Source organism: Onychostoma macrolepis, chromosome 18, assembly GCF_012432095.1.
Source record: "Onychostoma macrolepis isolate SWU-2019 chromosome 18, ASM1243209v1, whole genome shotgun sequence".
Lineage (NCBI taxonomy): Eukaryota > Metazoa > Chordata > Actinopteri > Cypriniformes > Cyprinidae > Onychostoma > Onychostoma macrolepis.
Window position 1 is genome coordinate 10,477,104 of NC_081172.1, and position 19,873 is coordinate 10,496,976.

Here is a 19,873-nt window from a genome sequence, read left to right on the forward strand (position 1 = left end):
CATGATTGCTATTAAAAAAAAGAATAAATATTCCTGAGTATTAAACAATAACACTTATGAATACTAAAAAAACAAGATATCAAGAAGAGTCAAAGTCAGTGCATTTAGTTTTAGTTGCAATTTCAGTGCAAGTCCTCAAGTCCTGAATTAAGGCACTGAATTTCACCCATTTAATACACAGGTGGGGTTCAGAGGTTGAATGTAAGGCTCATGCTTTCTCCAGCGTTGATGCGGACAGTTTTCGTCTGTGCCTTTGTGTCCTGCATTGCTGCTGTGATGGAATAGGTGCCTGGAGACACTTCAATAAGGAAATCCTCTGGTTCTGATGAGCCCTTTAAACAAATATGTAGATAAACCATTTAAAGAGTTGATTTGCTGAATAAATGTAGTACCTATGGCCTGGGTAAATATGGTTCCCATCTGCTCAAAATAAACTTTTTAACAATGCTTTTATGGTTTAAGTTGCAACAGCCTATGTAGGGCTTCATGTAAACAGGTTGCATGCTGCATTCGTCCAATCAATGACACGGATTCTGCAAATATGCAAGTAAGAACATTAACACAGGGTTTAGGAATGTACAGTGTGAAATGTCAGCATACGAATACCCAGGATTAATCGTTAACCCCGGGTAAATTATGAGAAGTGTGAAACGTGAAGCAAGATAAACCCTAGGTTTAAAATGACCCCGGGTAATCTATTTAGAGTGTGAAAAGCCCTACAATGGCAAAAAAGTATGATATATATTTGTCAAGGTCAATATTTACAATGTCTCGTTTGATGGCTGCACTTGCATTCTGTTTCTGGTCTGCAGTCCTCAACATCTGCTGGGAATGGTAGCGACAGATGTGTTTTCGCTCACTGGGCTGAGCCAGGTGCACAGTCTCATAAAACTTCTGTTAAAGAATTACAGGCTGTTTTTTCTAATTCAAATCTCAACACAGATTAATTAAATGAATAAAGCATTTTCACCTTGCATTGTCTGGTAGTTTCTGACATGTACTCCACTATTTTTGCAAAAGCATGGTCCAAGTTTGAATGTAAAATGTCTCTCTGTAACACAGGGGGAAGAAAAATTAAAGCATCTGTGTCATGGGCATCATTTATTTAGTGATCAAACCAATTCGAATTGAGTCTACACACCTCTGAATTCCTTTCATTGTGATCGAGCACGGGTGGTCTTGGTCTTGAGCAGCTTACAGACCGGCTTTTTGCTTTTTCCAACACCTCCTGCCCAAGTTTAGAGGAACGGCGCAGGGAAGACTCCAACCAGGATTCACTGGCCATGTACACAAGCGTCCTGGACTGCACTGAAACCGAACATGAACGACATTCCATATCATATCCACAAAACAATTGTCACAACTTTGGCGTCATAATACTAAGAATTATTGCACGTAATTGCATTCGTGAAAACTATTTAGAAGCGGAAAGTAGCTGTTTTAACTTGTTTTGTTTTGTTTTTCTCTAAAATTGTAAGCGTATGGCAATCATATGGACAACACTTTGATATTTTGTCTGCATCTTAAAACTCACAACTCAAAACTTACGACCCAACGACGCCCAAAATGTTCGTTGTTTGCTCTTTGAACTCTATAAACGCATTCAAATCAATAATTCCAAACTGTTGCCGCCGTATGTTAGTGATGGGCGTGAAAGTGAAAGTTGAAATGTATTTCCTCCTTTCCCACGGGTTGCTGGGTAATGAAGTCTTTTGTCCGTGGCTAAAATGCGACACGCAAGAACACCAGTATCATAACGTTTTTATCTTCACTTTAAATCTACAAATCTACATTTGTTTTTAAATAATATAAATATTAGAAAAATATATTGTGTACGTTTTGCCACCACTCAAGCTGTCAAAAGTATTTTTATATTGAATAATCTCCGTTTAAAATACATATTCTGTTTCAGTCATGTGACTTTTTACCTTATTCGCCACACAGTAAATTCCCCGGTCAACACTGCTTGGTGTAGCCTACATATGGGCGGTGTTGATTTAATTTACTGTGCATATTTATGACTATAGTGTATGTCTATCACCAAATTTAGATTGCAAAGAAGGCACAGAAGTGCATCTGAAGTGGCATTTAGATGTCTTTATTCTAAAATCTGCTCAGAGGTGGCATTAATGCATTTATACAAATATGCCTTATTAGCCTAAGTCTAGACAGAATTTTGAGCAGGCACAGAGCAGCCTTAACTTGACTGTGTAAAGATACCTTACGTTTCTCAGCGGAAACAGAGATATCAAAAAATGTTGATCATTGGATTTGATTCACACAGGTCCCAGAAGACATTTTTAAAGATCTCAAGTTAGCATAGACCCAGCAAATCTAATATTTTACAATCCACCTCCGTATGAGAATGCAATACTATATGAAGATGAGTTGTGGATAAATCATGGATATATGGTAGGATCTATATGCTAATTGTGTTAATGTCACCATTATTACTACCTTGCCCTGCTAATATTCATAAATAGATGCTTTCCATTCAGTGCACAGCACATCGCATCGGAAATGACTGACCTGACTACTTTATGCTAAAAAATAAAACAAAAAAAATTATACATTTTGCACATAGAGCGGGTGCATATTAAATGAATCTTTAAGGTTGAGAGCATCTTCACAAGATTTTAATCCTTTTTCACCAAACATTTTAATACATGGAAGCATCTTAAAGCTTGAGAGGATTACTACAGCAGATGCTTAGTAATTGTTTTGACAACCATGGCCAGTGATTGATTGACTAGTGTGCCATCAGGACATCTGATATGTGAGTAACACAGCATAGAGCATACTGCATCAACAACAAATCAGTGTTCCAATAGTCAAAAATGTAAAATGTAAACTCTGACAAAAGCTGTTGTTATTTGATTGTGTCTCCATCCTGTGACTGCTCCTTGATTTATCAAACATTCATAAGGCATTCTACAGGAAGACAGACCATAGATGGGCAAACAAAACAAAAGAGGAAATGCCAGCACTGAATGCATCATATCTGAACTTGTTAAGAGTAAATACTGATATATATAAATCTTGACACTGTTACCAAGGTTTCAGTGCTATGCAGTGAGGAAACCTCCCAATAGCATCCTTCTTACACTTCCCACGCAGTCTAACAGGCTCTCTGCATTGAGATTGAATCCCACTGTGCTCATCCAAGTGAACAGAATTCATTCAACCGTACTGGTGTTAGGTCCACGTGCCATCTACAAACACCATCTGCTGCAACACACTCCGTTGATACACACGTTTATTATGCTTTGGGGTGCACAAGAAATCGTGACGCATTATAAGTCAACATGTTGATTTGACTATATAAATATATAATATGCTGTGTGCCTGCAGATTGTGGCTCTGTTTTCCCTCTCTCTGCAGATATGGGACAGAGACTCACATGCACACAGCCACATGCCCTGATTCACCCTCGACTGTCCCGAGAGAGAGAGAGAGAGCGTGCACGAGTTACTGGAGAGATGAGATCAGGGATTTAAGAGTGCACAAAATTACATCCACACGTGCACTTCATGTTATGTAAGAGCCTTGACTGCCTCACTGTATGCTGTAGGATAACAGCAGCAGTGAGCGGACAGGCAGAGCAGATGCTGTGTACATACACAGGGAAGCCTTCGCTTAATACAGCAGGAGAAACAGAGAAGAATCTGCCATTGTTAGGAGCTATGGGCATAAGCTTGGATGAGCTTGGATATTCACAGACACCTCAAGGAAAAGGAGCTAATTGTGAGATTCCTTCTGGCACTATGAATGGATTATAATCAGCAATGTTTAGCTCGCTACGTGGAGTATTGTGATCACCACAGGACATATCTGCTGTTTTGATCCTTGTCCTGTGGCCCCTGGGGGCCTTTGATCATGACATCAGCGTGGTCCTTGATGTGGGTTGTGTGTGGACTGATGGTGTGGTTTCCCCACACTCACGCAGCCTCAGTGAGCCCCAATCTGCTCATGACCACCTCTGATCCAACCACTGACGAACAACCAATCAATCCAGAGCATCCGACTGAACCTACAGATCCACCCAGCAACAACACAGGTGAGAACAACTGATAGATAGATAGATAGATAGATAGATAGATAGATGGATAGATGGATAGATAGATAGATAGATAGATAGATAGATAGATAGATGATAGAACTTGTTTTGTGTGTACTGATTATGTGATTTCCTCATATTCACGCAGCCTCTGTGAGCCTCAATCTGCTCATGCCAACCTCTGATTCAATAACTGTCGAGCAACCAATCAATCCAGGACATCCAACTAAATTTACAGATTTTTCCAGCAACAATGAGACAGGTAAGATGTGAGGTTTTATGTATATATTTATGTACATTCTATGGATTATAAATATGTATGAAAATCAAATTAAAAACATGGTTTCTCCACATTCAAGCAGCCTCAGTGAGTTCCATTCTGCTCATGACCACTTCTGATGCAACAACTGAAGCACAATCAACCACTCCAAAACTCCAGAATGACTCTACAGATCCACCCAGCAGCAACAACACAGGTGCAAACAACTGAAGACAATGCAGCAGACACAAGGTCAGACAGACGGACAGATAGACAGACAGACACTTTTAGCACTTCATATATACAATTTCTCCTCACCTGTGTGCAAAAACGTCTGACATGTCAGCTGATGGCCTAAGTGCACTTTCACAGGTACTTGATAATAAGAGAACTGTGTGGAATTAATCAATATTTGATAAAGGGCCTTATCTTTATTTAATCAGTTGCTATTGCAAAAGCGGGGAGGAACTGGGGGGATTTGATAGTGAGCCTGGAGTGAGCCTGGATGGGCAAGAGGCTGTATAGGGAAGACAGTCAGTCACTGATATGCTGGCACAGATACAAAGCAACATATACTCTCAGAGCATTATGCAAATAGAAGACAGACATGTACACATTAATGAAAATCCTCTGTGGTTCACCATCGGATACAAAGATGCGTTAGATGTCTCGCTGCAAAGGAAACAGATGTCTGCAGTGGTGACAGCAAGATGCATGCAGAAGTAAATAATCTATAACATATGCAAAGAATGTTGGAACTGGAATGATACAGTGGCAGTCACTTCCTCAGAGGGTTTCATGATAATGCATTTATTGGATTTGAAATCTTACTGAATAAATTCAGCCATGTGTCATGAGTCAATGTACTATTTAATCACAGTTTAACACATCATAAAATATTCAAAGCCTGATTGTATTTATCTACACTTATGTGTGTCCATGTGTTCCTCCAGGACTTGCGTGTATTTCTGTGCTTCCCCCACGACGAGGATCATACTACGTGGAGCACGGCACAGGGGTGTCTGTGGGCTCCATGCTTGTGTTCTGGTGTAAGGAGGGCTACCAGCTAGTTGGCCATGAGAAAATCACATGCATCCTACATGCAGGTGTCCCTCGTTGGAGCAGCTACCTGCCAGTCTGTGAGAGTACGGCAAACATTGTTTATTCAAAGAAATCATCCTAATTATCCTAATATTAAAAAAATGCCTGATTATTGTTTCCATAGCCACTGGATGTATGCAAACATATGATTTTATGTATATATAACTAGCCATCATATCTGGTGCAACAAACCCTATTTTTTTGTCAGGTATCCCTCGGCCGAATGACCAGGGACTTCGCATTGCTTTACTGGTGTCTGTTGTGAGCGGGGTGGTCATTCTTGTCATGACTGTCTGCTTCATTGTTTGCTGTTGTCAAGAGCGCATGAGCAAAAAGAAGGAAAAGCATCGGACAGGGAGAAGCAGGTTAGTCACTTTAATCCTTAAAATAACCATTAAAAAAAAAATCAGTAACACTTTATTTTAAGGTGTCCTTGTTACACGCATTACATGTACTTACTATTAGCCTATAATAACAATTAAATATGCATAATTACATGCAAGTAACCCTAAACCCAGCCCTAATCCTAAACCTAGCCATATAGTAAATACATGATGTAGTTAATAAATATTACTTAGTACTTATATGTATAACACTGTAACAAAAAATCTAAATCATGAGAAGAGGTTTACTATAATTGTTTTGCAGGTTACACTTGTTTGATTTTTTTTTTTTTTAATGGAATGTAATTAAACTTATGCATTTTTAATTGTGGTTCAAGTGTACAAAATTGTCCAAATACTAGCAGTTCATGAGTTTTATATATCCTTGGTTGATTATAGGCTTTAACAGATATGCAGTGTTCTAAAGTTATAATGATTATGTTTAAAGGTAGAGACAACATGCATTATAAAAGTCTTAAACAATCATTATACTAAATGTAGTGGTACTGTCTTCACCTTCAGGAGAAGAGAAACACGGAGCTCTAGGTCTCGGAGGAGCCCATCCTGGTTGGAGAGAGAGCATATAGACTGGGAGGCATTCCCTCCACCTAAACTTTTCAGCTTGTCTCAGCGTCTCGACCGACCGCTGCCTCCTGGTAGTCCCGTTTATTCAGAGGTCGTCAGAGCCTATGAGAACAGAGGGTATGAAAGGTAAGGAAAATCGTAAAACATTTCTGTTTTAAAGAAATGAAAGAAATGCCCCCTGAGCACCAAATCAACTTTTAGAATGATTTCTGAAGAATCACGTGACAATAAAGACTAGAGTAATGGCTGCTGAAAATTGCACTTTGCCATCACAGGACTAAATTACATTTTAAAATGTAAAAATAGAATACAACAGGAACTTCTGCCTATATTTGTAGCACAATACACCACTTACGTGTACTGAAACCCACAACCTGAGCCCACTCTCTACAACCGCACCACATTTTTAATATTATGTAATACGTGGGAGGACGTATGAAGCCATAAGACATACTGTAAGATGTGATTCAGTTTCTGCGATTTTGTGCATCACAGAATTCTCTACTTCTTTCCACACAGGAGTCAGGAGAGTCTGCTGAGAAGCCCCCATAGCACATACCCTACATACCACGCCAACAGCCAAATCTACCCGGCCCTTGTTTTCCAAAGGGTTCAAACTGAGCCAAACCCCTCCACCTCTTCTAACACCCCAGTTTATGTACAGATTTCTACACCTCCCAAAAACAAGACCCCACATGCTCCTACTGTCACCCACCCATAGACTTGTCTGAAACAGTAGTCATTTTTCTCATCAGCAGCACTGAATGTGGCCAAAACAGTACAGACAACATTGCACAGATGTGTGGGCAGATTTAACTGGTTGGTATAACCAGAAGCACTTTGATATTTTTAATGTTGATGATGTCTTTTAATATTTGCTATATTGTAAATATATTCCATTTTGAGGTGGACCTGGTTATTCTCGTCAGATCTTTGATAACATTAAAGATACATAATTTAACCTAAATGTAAATAGAAGTTTTGATGATGTTGTATTGTATGAACATAAAATTGAACAATAGCCAAAATCTTCTGTTTTGGTTCTTAGCAGTGGTCAACCCATTTTCATTATATTGCATTCATAATGTGCTGTAAAACAGCAATATATACAATTGGTTAGAATGAGCCATTTGTAACCTAACTGTAAAATTTGCACTTTATCGCACTGATTTATTTGTAATAAATTGTTGTGTCAGTCTATTTTTCTTGTGTCCTTAATTGAGTCTGGACGCCCTTGTCGATTTGTGTAAAATTTTCTTTATGGGTTTTTCGAAATCAGAAAAGAACAAAAAAAAAAAGCTCTCATTTTCATTGGGTGGTGGACACCATACGTTCAATGAACCAACTCAGAAATTCAAATAATTGTACTTAATTTACATGAACACAGCAGAACAAGGATTGATATATTTAAGATCTGTCAAAAAAGAGAGAAGAAAAAGGACGGTGAACAATTAAAGTGATCTCGTAGCAAGAAAAGGTCAGTTTTAATGTCTCAACATATTCAGTAACACTTTCACAACTTATTTTGCTTATTTTATTAACATCTTGCTTCTGATATTTTTAAATTGTTTATACATTTAGTTATTTGTGTGTGGGTATGTGTCTGCATACATTAAATACATTCAAAAGTCTGGGGTCAGTAAGATTTTTTTTAAAGAAATATATATGTTTATTCAGCAAGGATGCATTGAATTGATCAAAAGTGGCAGTAAAGACATATAGTATAAAGTTACAAAAGAGTTCTATTTCAAATAAACACCGTTGTTTTGCACTTTCAAATCAAAGAATTCTGAAAATGGATTCCACAAAATTATTAAGCAGCAATGTTTTTAAATCAATAATTATAATAAATGTTTCTTGAGCACCAATTTAGCAAATTAATGATTTCTGAAGAATCATGTGACACCAGAATGATGATTGCTGAAAATTGCCATTTTAAATATGTAAAAAAACAGGGGGAAAAGTTATTTTAAATTGTAATACTTCACAAAATTAGTTTTTATTTTCTAAATGCATGCATAAGCATCTACCTAAATGCATTTGAGAGTTTAATTCATTTTATTTGCCATGTTTTTGTACTACAAGCAATGTTCTTTTGTTATTTCTCTACAGCGCTCAGTCAACATGGCAAACATGACATAAAATGGAAACAACTATACAAGTGATGCTACAAGCGACATGCATCTGTTATTTCTTACCATTGTGGATAAGTGCAATGATGAAGATTATTAGAAATGTTAACTTTTGTTGTGGGCTTTCCAACTAATGTGGTTATGCTATGGCTGCGAGGGGTGAGAAAGGTCTATCACCCTCTGAAGTTTTGGGGCTTAATCTTGCCGTGCTGAACATCATCTTCTGTATCAGTCTTCCTTTTGATATGTACATTTCTATGACTGAACGCACTGGACAGCTCAGAGGCCATTTCAATCCTCAACCTGATCCGCTGTCCCCTTCTCTTGACCAGCATGTGTGTGGAGCGATACCTGGCCGCAGCACATCCAGTTCTCTACATGAAACTAGGGAATGAATGGGAGTATTGTGTTGTCTGCTTGGCTCTAATTTGGATTGTCACTTTAGGCATTGCAGTGATTACCTATCAAGAAAGGCTCCCTAAATTAGCTATGTACTTGTCAATCACCCTTGATGCTTTCTTACTCGTAATGCTGGCGTGTCTAACAGGCATTGTGCAAGTTCTCCGCAAAAAAGGTCCAGGTGAAGGGCAAACTGGTGGAAGAGGTGGGTCATCTGTAAAAAACAGAGCACTAAAGAATGCCTTGCTGATTTTGATCCCTTCAGCTGTTATCTATGGACCTCTCCTGGCTATTGCCCCTTACATGTTCACACTTAAGGATGGGGATGAAGAAATCAGTCACACACGCTGTTTAATCTCGAATCTGATGCATACCTTTCCCAGTCTTGGGACCTGTATCGGGCCTGTGTTTTACTTGTCCTTCGCAAAACAACTAGCCTGCTGTAAGAAGAATGCTGAGAAAAAACAAACAACGACTCGAGACGTACAGCATCCAAAGTGAAGTTTCTATTATGGCTTATTTATCTGAAATATGACATATAAAAACACTTCTGTTAGATTATTACATTGTAAATTATGCATAGTATTGTTTTAGTTGATATTTTGCTTGCTTTCAGTGTTGGGGAAAGTTACTTTAAAGGGATAGTTCACCCAAAAATGAAATTACTGTCATTAATTACTCACCCTCATGTCGTTCCAAACCCGTGAGACCTTCTTTGTTCTGAACACAAATTAAGATATTTTTGATGAAATCCGAGAGCTTTCTGACCCTGCATAGACAGCAATGCAACTACCACGTTCAAGGCCCAGATAAGTAGTAAGGAAGGACATCGTTAAAATAGTCCATGTGACGTCAGTGGTTCAACCTTAATTTTATTAAGCTACGAGAATACTTTTTGTGTGAAAATAAAAATAAAATCTTAATTTGTGTCCTGCGTCAGCAACACCACACACATGCGTCATGTTACTCTCATTAACGTGTGTCAAAGACTGATATGGAAGAGAAGAAATTGTTGAATAAAGTTGTTATTTTTGTTTTATTTGTGCACAAAAAGTATTCTCGTAGCTTCATAAAATTACAGTTGAACCACTGATGTCACATGGACTATTTTAACGATGTCCTACATGTCTTTCTGGGCCTTGAACGTGTCAGTTGCATTGCTGTCTATGGCAGGGTCAGAAAACTCTCGGATTTCATCAAACATATATTAATTTGTGTTACGAAGATGAACAAAGGTCTTACGGGTTTGGAACGACACGAGGGTGAGTAATTAATGATAGAATTTTCATTTTTGGGTGAACTATCCCTTTAAAAATAATGCACTGCAATATTGTTACTCTATAAAAAAAGTAACTAATTGCATTATTGGGCTTGCTTATTTGTTTTATAATAACAAAAACCTCAAAAGTTATATTTTTGGCCCTTTCACACCAATCACTCCCAATTTCTCTCAACACAGGGACAGGAGAGAAATCAGTGAATAAATGGGGAAACAAAATAGCTAAGATGTATTATTATTAGAAAAAGTAATTCATATATTTCATTTTAAATGTAAAAGTAATGCATCACTACTAGTTACTTTAAAAAAGTAATCTGATTATATAACTCATGTTACTTGTAATGCGTTACCCCCAACACTGCTTGCTTTTAAGTTACTGCATATATGCTTGAATATGTATGTGACCACCCTGCTGCGTAGCGTTTGTGTCATAAAAATATTCAATTATTTGTGTATATTTTGTTATGTATATATGTATGTCTATTTTTATTTACATGTGTATATAAGTTTAATTGAAATTACTTTAATGTGTTATAATGAGTTTGCACTGGACAGTCCAGCTGCATTTTCCGAATTCCTGGTGGCAGTTGAGAGAGAGTAGAGTTACCGTGACAACTGCAGCGCATCCTCAGACAACAAAGAGGACCGCTTGGGCAACCACTAACTCTTTTCTCTGTCTCTCTCATTTATTATTAAGGTTAGTTAAATTTATTAAAATGTAATGCCAAACTACAGTTTACATGATTTAATGAGTTAATAATTTGTTTAAATTGATCATTTGTGTAATTGTGTAATTTTAATACCTGTTTCATAGAGAAGTTTATATGAGTCGTTTGCGTACTAACGTTACCTGTAATACTTACCTGAGTAACGTTAGTTGATCTGAGATATTTATGAGTAAATCCAGATGTGTGGAAGATCTGCAACATTTCTGTATATATTATTATCTATTTATTTGTTTACTGTGATTTGATTTAAGTATTTATATGTGTTGATGACTACTGTGATTCAAAGTGTCTTAATGAAATACAATGTATATTAGAGACAACAAAGAGGACCGCTTGGGAAACCACTAACTCTTGTCTCTGTCTCTCTCATTTATTATTAAGAGAGTACTACATATAAATACTCAAAATGATATTGACGTAGAGTACACAAATGTATTTGACTTCCTTTCGTTTAGAATGTAGAACAGGATGAAATTAGCAAACAGTGTGAAAAGTAAATTCATGAAGTTAATGTTCGCAAATAAACACAAAGGTCAACAAGAGCGCACACGGGGGAGAAGAGAAGGTGTTAAAATCACAAGCAGAGGTGCAGGAGGTGAGACTGATTATAACGAAGAAGTTGAAAAGTGAGAAGAAGACAAGAGCGTAGGCGACAGCGGAAGGACCTCCGGTGAATCAGACATGATTTACAGAGACTGATGCTCAAACAACAGAAAAATTGGATCATACAGGAGATGAGTTGATGAATGAGATACAAGTGGAATTGCCCAAAAATAAATATAAAGTGACTGAGGAGTAAAGTACTCTTTAGATGCTTCTTGAATTAAGCATAAAAGGATACCTGAAACCCTGCTGCTTCAGTTTAGCTGAAGTTTTTTTTTCTTTCTTTTTTTTTACATTAACTGCTTTATATTGTAACCAATAAAATAAGTCCCAATAAATAAGCACGAGGGAGTCTTCTACATCATTCTTGAAGAGCTTCAACTTGCGGGCGGGTGAGCACTTTATGGTTTAGGTTATTTGACTATCCTTTATCTTAATATTCATAGGGTTAAAGTTGTAAGATAAAAAGACACACCAAGACACAATATTAATAACTACATTCTTTAAATTAATTTTTAAATACTGTCTTTTGCCAGTGAATTCAACTTTTTACTGATAAACACTGTGAAATGAATTTAGTAACTAAAATGCAATTATTTTTTACCTGGTTCTTACTGTACTTTTAGTTTTGCAGACAAATCGCAAAGAAAGGTAGGTATTTGTACTCATAGACTATCATTTGTGTAAGTTTGTTAGTAGGCCTTGATGCATTTTTATTCAACCTTATATAACAATAGGCATACAAAAATGGCAGTTAAATGCTATTTATGGCAGTTAAATGCTATTTACACTATGTGCAAATAGCATTTAATTGCTATTTACACTGAGTGCAAATAGCATATATTTTTTTTTAGCGATGGATGCTATTTACACTATGTTAAAATAGCAAGATTTTCTGCTATTTATACTACTTATTGCAAATAGTGGCAATTATCTGCACCTCAGTATTGTAGCACATTATAAAACAGTACGCAATAATAACGTATTGAGTGTAAATTATAGTTTTAATTCAGATGATACTCTTATTTTCAACTTTTTGATTATTTCCTTCATTTTTACTTAAAATTAATGCCTTTCTGATGCAATATGAGATTTGAAAAGAGAGAAAAGGCAGGCTCGAACTCGGGTCGATCGCGTCAAATAAAGCATGCGTCTTACCATCTACGCCACTGAAACTGATATTGATTTAGCATCTTTTTTTAGTGTTGACTAGACTAACTCAATCACACAAGACGGGCTATTTGCACTCAGTGTAAATAAACACTCCGTACAAAAATAATACGTTTATAAACATTGGCTAGTTGAGGCGTCATGATCATTTAGCTTATTATGAACATGCATATTAACATAAACAACAATGTGAAAGATGACTCAAAAAGAAAATGAAAGCAGCTGTCAGTCACAGCTGTACGTAAGTCCGTGCACGTAACTTCATACGTCGCAAGTATACTGACGTTCGTGCGTAATTTGTGTTCAGTCTCCAACTCTCAGGAAAACTTTACGTTTCCCGGTAGGTTTTGTTGTTTACTTTCTGTTAAGTTAATAAGAGATCACATTGCTTTTACATTAATTCAATAGACTTTATGTGGTCCGATTAAACTAGAATTAGAAGCAGGAAATGTGCGTTTTGTATTGAAATTTGCGGTCAGAGGAACGTTAGACATGATCCGTGACGTCGTGAAAAGTTTAAACTGTAACGTTTGCTTCATAACTCTTTCCGGTTTACAAACTGAAACAGTGCTGTTAAAGTGTTTTTAGATATGAAATGATAATAAATTCACATCATTCATTTTGATTTGATTTGATTACGTTTTTTGACGGATGTGACATGCAGCATAAAAAGTCAAATGTCCTGTTTCTTTATCTAATTTGCAGAAGCCAGTGCTTGTTTCACGTGATGGACGGTGACTCACCTTTAATAACTTGTAGTGATGAATATCAATTGCTTGAAACATACTGCCAGAAGAGGAGGAAGCCAAGCCCAGGATTGGTGCAAAGTGCCTGTATACTGGAGGCACAATCTGGTCAGACCAGAGAGATATTGTATTTGAGATCTGTGACTCTTTGTGAGATGATTATAACATTTATTCTCATTTCAATGTCATGTCTGTTGAAAACAGGTGATGAGAGATTTGGTGATGTGGCTGAAAAACTGGCTCAGATTGCAGACAACGGACTTTGTTTTGATGAAGGACTAGAGCCAGACAGTCCTGGTAAAGTGTACTGTCTGTTTTACACAACACAATCACCAGATAATAACTTAAAGTCATTGAAATATTATCTTCTATAACACTATTGATTATACAGATTGTAATTGTGGTCTGTCCTAGTTGCGAAAGAGGCTAACTCAGATGTAATAGTGAGGCTTGTTGACTTGCTGAAGACATCAGGGGACGAACTGAATGAAACGGTAATCATCATGATCTCTTTACAGACTGTAGTGTTACTAACTGATTAGTTTTGGTTTAGTGTGTAGTTCTGGATAATCCACTTAATTAAATACAAATGTACTTATTTTGATATCTGGAACTTGGTGGAAACAAACCAAATTGGGTTTCCGTTTAAAACTGTGGAAAACATGTGATAAAATATTATGAACATCAATTATAAAATACCATAATTCTCATTAAAGAGTCACACGATTATGAAAATCAATTATAAAATACTATAACTCATTTAAGAGTCACATCAAAGCGTTAAAAAAGCTGTTTGGTTTGTAGTCCTAAAAGCTTAAATGTCCCCTCTGCCTTCTCAGATTCATTGCAACCAAGAGCTTTTAGGATTCCTGCAGCAAACTTTCTCTTACGACTTGTTTAAAAAACTGACTAAAGCCTTCATCACGAGTAGTGTGCCAGAATTTCTGCAGAGCAGAAAAAAACGTGAGCAGATCGCCCTGGCCTTTGAGGTCACCAGCAGACTCAAAGCCCTGGACTTACACCCCATGAACAGGGTCATGGGATACGGAGCTCAGTACCTGCAGGAGAACTTCGCTCCCTGGGTTAAACAGCACGGTGGTTGGGTGAGAGTTTATGCACCAGTTAAAAAAAACCTACTTCAAATAAATCAGTTTACTAGAAATGAATGCAGCTTACTGAATGAAATAATTACAATAATGCTCAACACACTAATTATATGTCATCTCTGACACACTATAGGAGAAAGCCTTTGTTGGCGATGATGATGAAGAGGTCCATTGACAAGATACTGTGAAATGGATGATTTTGATTACATATTATCGACTATAATAGAATAAAATCTATATTTTATAAATCTATAAATACCTTTTTATAAATATCTACTTGTTTATAGATAAATTGAATGTAAAATAAAATTTTGTGTTACTAATGAAATGTGTTCTTAACTCATTGCTGCACACTTTTAAAAAAAAAAAAAAAAAAAGCAGGCCAAATATAATGCTAAAATATAATGCTTTATTGACTGAGAAGTTGGCTTTTCAGCAACAAATAAGCAACACAAACATACTCTTTACAAACAGAATGCCACTGAAATCAGAATAGCGCCTAGTGATTTTTACATGTAAGCTAATTTTATTTTTATCATCTGTAATTGTACATATCAACTGCCTTCACTTGCTATGAGTCTTACGCGCAACATTAGGGGCAAAGACTTGATAGATACTAAATCCTTTCTTTTGCTTTGTTGCTCCTTTATTTGTTGTTTCTAATAATACCAATATTTCCTGAATATCACTTTAAAACATTGTTATGATGACTGAATGTTTGAATGCCATATTATGACTATGGTTGCAATCTTTCACACCTTAATTTGTGTGGCATACAGCTTCATAACAAGGCAAGACTAATGGACATTTGGCCCAGATAATCAACAGCACTGCAGATGTTACAGTGTTAATGAAATTTAAATTGAATCATGTAAAACAGTTGCAGTTTTATTCTACAGTAAAGCACTGATGATTTTGATTAGCTAGATACCGAGGTATGTGTTCATTTTTCCAAGGGCGTCACAGACAGTGGTTAGGTCACTGCGTAGATCTTGAACCACATTCTCAATGCTCCTGGTGTCCTTCAGTAAATCGATGCTCTGGGTGTATGGGTTGTAGTAGACAGAAAAAGGCCTTTTTATTGTTTTGGCAAATTCCCTGTTTAGAAGGAACAATATTAATTGACATTATGAATTGTGGATTACTGTCCAATTTTACATTTGACTGAATGGATATTTACCTCATTTTCTCTTTTGCCTCTTCAAAACTCTCAGACACAAAATAAACATCTTGAAATGTTGTAATGAGGCACTCCTGGTAGCATGTGGTCTTGGGATCAAACATCTTCACTGTTGCTTTGTCAGACAACGCATGCTGCATAATCAAAGAAGATTATTCATTCACTTAAAAACTTGACATTTTAATACATAAGGTGCTTACATATAGATTACAAAGGGCTTCATACTCTCAACTCTCCAATAGAAGACAGAAGACCTGCTCCATAGACTCTCAACTGGCCATCTTGTTTGCAAAGTCCAAATTCAATTGTGAAGAAATAGCACTGGGAAAAAAATAAAACACAGTGGTTTATTGCATATATTGCAAAGGCTTAGAAGCAAGGCCCTAATGAGATATACCCACTCATATTGAGACCACCAAAAACCTTATACCCAGATCTGATTGTCTCTCACTGAAGTCTGCCATACAGAGCCAGTGATCTGATTTGAATGCAAATGCATGTGACTCAACACCATAGATCAAACTTTATGCCATGAAAAACTTCAGTGACCTTTTTATTTCGGTATTGACTGCCAGCCAAGTTTGAGATGACATTTAAGAATTCAATAAGCTGCTGTCACACTTACTGTTGCCAGCTTCTGCACATCCTCGTCTGAAGCGCCTAGAGATGCAAGGCCAATCTCTTGAGAAAACTGAGCAAACTTGGGATCGGCTAGGAGCGGTACGTGACCCAGCAGTTCATGGCAGGTGTCCCTGAGGACATAAAAACAGTTTACAGTTTAGAGGTGATGAAGAAAAATTGTTTTCTACATAAGAATCATTGGTGTTTGTTTATACTCACGGTTCTGGTGTGTAGAGAGGATCAGTGCTGTGACGTATATACTGAGTGCAATTAAACACTCGATAAGCCAGACCAGCCAGGAAGTCTCGTGGTGACAGATATCCAGCTACAGGTCGTACGGTAAACCCTGACCTCTCTGCAAGGTTCACAATCAAAGCCTCCAGATTAAACAGTATAGACGTTCGAATTGAATGAATGCAATTAATAATGCAAGTAGAATTGTGTGGATGTGATTTGATGCAACATTTTTTTTACCTCGTAAGAATCGAGACACATCTTCCAGCTGTGGGATATTGTCCTCTCTGTACCCACAATGCTTTGTGAGAAGAGGGAGGTTTTTTAAGTACTCGCGACAGGCATGAGTTGGATAGAGTTTTGTAAGTTCTCTGAAAATTACTCCCCATGTCTTCACTTCCTCTGGTGTGTACTCTATCCGTGGGATGGGCTGCCCACTGAAAAGACAAAAAACAATTCCGATTAATATTAAGCAAGAAATGAAAAGAAAAACAAACCTCAATTTCATTTTGTTTCCATTTCTGTAACTGTATTATGCATCTGCTTTTACCTATTTACCTACAAAACCCCAAAATCAACTACACAAGAATATAAACTTATAATAAATTTATAATCCATACTAACAATTTGTAGTTCATTGCAACCTCCACAAAGTACTTCCTCCTTTCCCGATACACTTTGTCTTTAAAGCCCTGCAACAAAGAACAAAGAATCACTTTACAATAAGGCTTCATTTTTAACTAGGGCATCATGAACAATTTTTACAGAATATACTATTTTATGTTAGCTATTGCATAATGGAATATTAATGTATAGAACCTTATTACAAAATCAAGAGTAAACAGAATATATTGTTTGTTGTTGGGATGAGGTTTCATTCACTCCACCATTGAGCTATTACACATATTTACTAAACAGATTTACTTACTGGATGGTCAGCATCCAGTTCTGAGCCGTACATTAGCACTCGATGAGAGCATTGGTCCAGCTCTGAGATCTTTTGGGGAAACCATGGTATTCCTTCCCCATCTGGCAACCCACCCAAAACGCACACACAGTCCAAACAGTCTGGAATAAATACATAAGATGAATCAGTAACATTGTCACAAAGCCAGAACATAATTACAATGACTATTCTGAGTTCTGGCTCACCGGTCTCTGCAGACCACACGTGTTGAGGTGTGTTATATGACACAATGTTGACGTGGACTTTCAGGTGCTGCACCAATTCGTTGAACTCTTTCGTTGTGCAGTTGCACTCTGCATAAATCTCCACCTCATTGGTGACTCTCTTGGATCTCCGAGACTCGATGTGGGACAAATTCACACGCTTCTCCTTTAAACATACAACGGCAGGATGTCGCTTTGCTTTCAATCAAAAGTCTATCAAAATGACTATTAAATAAGTACTATGCGTTAGATATACTTATTAAAATGCACTATTAATCTACCCCACCAATAGATGAGATGTTCACTAACCTGAAAGAGCCTCAGCGCTTTCACCAGACAGCCCACTTCATTCTTCAGAGAGAAAATCACTGCTAATTTCCCAAGGTCATGAGTGGATTTTGGTTCTTCTTTGTCGGGTCTTTCATCTATCCGATTAAAGGATGTCCTGCGGAGCTGTGTGGAGGTGTTGCTTAGTGAATATAAAACTCTTAAGATGGACAAACGGGTTAAGATAAAGGCTTATTTCTTTTAAAAAGTCATTTAAAATGTTTATTAACAAGCGTCTAGCATGAAAGGGTGGTAATTAACAATCTCAAAAGGAGAAGTTAAACTGAGAGACACTTTAACCTTAACTCCCTTTGACCAACTTCAGTTTTTTTTTTTATAATGTCAAAATATTGTGTTACATCACTGTGCCCAGTTCCAGCTGTCAAGGCTTTCAGTCAGTATATTATAGAATTTTGTAATGAAACATTGAATTAGATTTCACCAATGGCCACTAATTACATTTTCCAGCGTAAATATCCCATATTCCAAAAATTTTACTATATCGGATGTGGCGCCCAAAAGAGGGTCCATCAAAACTGTTCAGTACTCACCATGGAGGCTGCAAGGTGTTGTTGGTCATACATTGCTGAATCCAAAGATAGACCTCGCCGAGCCCAGTATTTGCTGGAGAACATCATCATAGCAGGTTGCATCTTTGGAATTGCTTCCTGACCTCTCTTCCTAAGAAGACCAACGGGTGATTTAGGGGCTGTCTGGGGCCCCTTCGGATTAGTTTGTAGTTCAGAGGACATAGTTGTTGTCTCTTGAGATGTCTTCTTTCCCTGCATTTCATACGGCGAAGGTGCTGTTGTCTCCGACGATATCTCCTTAAGCTGCCCCTTTCAGAGATCACCGAGAGCTCCTTGCATGTGCCACAGTACCTGACACTCCTCCCCCGGCTGTATCAGAGCTGGGATTATATACTGTGAAGAATGACGTTGAGAAGGGCCACTGTCTCACGGGGCAGGCAATCGCTCATATTAGCTTTTGAGGGGATGGCTGCTCCATTAGGAAATGTCGACACGTCCAAGCCCTGATTGAAGTGGATAAGCTCATCTCACCTTCTAGGAGAAATGAATCTAGAGCAAAATAATTCAGATTTCCATAAATGGGGCTTCATTTTACAGCGATTGGAAGAGACGGAAATAAAAGCAAACACCACCCATCAATTTTTCTAAGATAATAGAGGCCTTTGCACAGTTTATCACCCAGAAACATGTTCAATATAAAAAAAACATGTAAAAAAAAAATGTAGAGAGATTAAAACCTTAATTTTGATAAAATATGAACTTAAATGCCAGCATTATGTAAACATCATTGTAAGCAAAATGGATTGAGAGCAATTGTGAAAGCTGCCTTTTGACCCTAGATGCATGTTTATGGGTTTTGGTGAATGAGTGCATGTTTGTGAGTTCACAAAATGCTGCCGTTTCTTTAATGAAAGGGAGCTAGAAGAGAGATAACATTACTGTGGTGAGCAGTGAGCTATCAGCTCCCTCTGAGGCAATTTCCTGTGGAACAGGAAATGAAAGAGATGGAAGTCGATTCGGTGTGTCTTTGTTGTGGGCTGTGGTTACGAGTGGATAAAAGACATTTCATCCTCAATCAGTATTTTCACCGTCTCTCCATCTCATCTGCAAATGTCATGGTGGGCCGAATGAACGAAGACTACAGACTTTGAATCTCAAACCACATTTACATGCCAGTTGGAACTAGTGATTTTGGTTCATATGGCCAAGCAAATGTTCTCCTTTAACTCTCAAAAAGATAGTTAAATTGTTTTGTTTTTGAGG

At 37.4% G+C, this 19,873-nt stretch overlaps 4 protein-coding genes across 7 annotated transcripts; 2 read left to right on the forward strand and 2 right to left on the reverse strand.

Annotated features, from left to right (window-relative positions):
• Nucleotides 1-46: 46 nt before the first annotated feature.
• On the reverse strand, nt 47-1,705 carry akip1 (A kinase (PRKA) interacting protein 1). 3 transcript variants are annotated; one of them, XM_058751287.1, is made up of 5 exons: nt 1,549-1,705; nt 1,142-1,308; nt 971-1,051; nt 766-894; nt 47-332 (listed from the first exon to the last, which is right to left on the reverse strand). In XM_058751287.1, exons 2-5 carry the CDS (start codon nt 1,283-1,285, stop codon nt 189-191), a joined length of 498 nt encoding a protein of 165 aa, XP_058607270.1. In that variant the 5' UTR covers nt 1,286-1,308; nt 1,549-1,705; the 3' UTR covers nt 47-188. The 3 variants fall into 3 exon arrangements, with proteins under 3 accessions (XP_058607270.1, XP_058607271.1, XP_058607269.1); XM_058751288.1 differs by having other exon boundaries at nt 793-894; nt 1,535-1,693; XM_058751286.1 differs by having other exon boundaries at nt 1,535-1,692.
• A 922-nt stretch (nt 1,706-2,627) lies between these two features.
• Nucleotides 2,628-7,577, forward strand: si:ch211-242e8.1 (uncharacterized). 2 transcript variants are annotated; one of them, XM_058751894.1, is made up of 8 exons: nt 2,628-2,776; nt 3,352-4,057; nt 4,206-4,319; nt 4,420-4,533; nt 5,270-5,461; nt 5,626-5,782; nt 6,323-6,511; nt 6,905-7,577. In XM_058751894.1, the coding sequence occupies exons 2-8, from the start codon at nt 3,877-3,879 to the stop codon at nt 7,104-7,106; spliced, it is 1,149 nt and encodes a 382-aa protein (XP_058607877.1). In that variant the 5' UTR covers nt 2,628-2,776; nt 3,352-3,876; the 3' UTR covers nt 7,107-7,577. The 2 variants fall into 2 exon arrangements, with proteins under 2 accessions (XP_058607877.1, XP_058607876.1); XM_058751893.1 differs by lacking the exon at nt 2,628-2,776 and having other exon boundaries at nt 3,370-4,057; nt 4,417-4,533.
• Nucleotides 7,578-12,835: 5,258 nt separating this feature from the next.
• On the forward strand, nt 12,836-14,876 carry si:ch211-218c6.8 (apoptosis facilitator Bcl-2-like protein 14). The gene is made up of 6 exons (XM_058751451.1): nt 12,836-13,036; nt 13,402-13,550; nt 13,647-13,739; nt 13,857-13,936; nt 14,282-14,545; nt 14,682-14,876. Exons 2-6 carry the CDS (start codon nt 13,424-13,426, stop codon nt 14,721-14,723), a joined length of 606 nt encoding a protein of 201 aa, XP_058607434.1. The 5' UTR covers nt 12,836-13,036; nt 13,402-13,423; the 3' UTR covers nt 14,724-14,876.
• A 61-nt stretch (nt 14,877-14,937) lies between these two features.
• On the reverse strand, nt 14,938-19,865 carry tph2 (tryptophan hydroxylase 2 (tryptophan 5-monooxygenase)). The gene is made up of 11 exons (XM_058751450.1): nt 18,632-19,865; nt 18,063-18,206; nt 17,736-17,919; nt 17,512-17,651; nt 17,208-17,275; nt 16,824-17,020; nt 16,569-16,704; nt 16,354-16,480; nt 15,954-16,049; nt 15,729-15,862; nt 14,938-15,646 (listed from the first exon to the last, which is right to left on the reverse strand). Exons 1-11 carry the CDS (start codon nt 18,866-18,868, stop codon nt 15,472-15,474), a joined length of 1,638 nt encoding a protein of 545 aa, XP_058607433.1. The 5' UTR covers nt 18,869-19,865; the 3' UTR covers nt 14,938-15,471.
• Between the last annotated feature and the right edge of the window lie 8 nt (nt 19,866-19,873).

Coding starts and splice junctions, on each gene's coding strand:
- si:ch211-242e8.1 (XM_058751893.1), top strand. CDS start 3,877: ATGACATCAGCGTGGTCCTTGATGTGGGTTGTGTGTGGACTGATGGTG. Junction 5,783..6,322: donor CATCGGACAGGGAGAAGCAG/GTTAGTCACTTT, acceptor CTTCACCTTCAG/GAGAAGAGAAACACGGAGCT. Junction 6,512..6,904: donor GAGAACAGAGGGTATGAAAG/GTAAGGAAAATC, acceptor CTTTCCACACAG/GAGTCAGGAGAGTCTGCTGA.
- akip1 (XM_058751287.1), bottom strand. CDS start 1,285: ATGGCCAGTGAATCCTGGTTGGAGTCTTCCCTGCGCCGTTCCTCTAAA. Junction 1,052..1,141: donor ACAATGAAAGGAATTCAGAG/GTGTGTAGACTC, acceptor CCTGTGTTACAG/AGAGACATTTTACATTCAAA. Junction 333..765: donor CAGCCATCAAACGAGACATT/GTAAATATTGAC, acceptor ATTTGTTTAAAG/GGCTCATCAGAACCAGAGGA.
- tph2 (XM_058751450.1), bottom strand. CDS start 18,868: ATGCAGGGAAAGAAGACATCTCAAGAGACAACAACTATGTCCTCTGAA. Junction 17,920..18,062: donor AAGCGCTGAGGCTCTTTCAG/GTTAGTGAACAT, acceptor GTATGTTTAAAG/GAGAAGCGTGTGAATTTGTC. Junction 15,647..15,728: donor GAGGCAAAAGAGAAAATGAG/GTAAATATCCAT, acceptor CCTTCTAAACAG/GGAATTTGCCAAAACAATAA.
- si:ch211-218c6.8 (XM_058751451.1), top strand. CDS start 13,424: ATGGACGGTGACTCACCTTTAATAACTTGTAGTGATGAATATCAATTG. Junction 13,937..14,281: donor GGGACGAACTGAATGAAACG/GTAATCATCATG, acceptor CTGCCTTCTCAG/ATTCATTGCAACCAAGAGCT. Junction 14,546..14,681: donor TTAAACAGCACGGTGGTTGG/GTGAGAGTTTAT, acceptor GACACACTATAG/GAGAAAGCCTTTGTTGGCGA.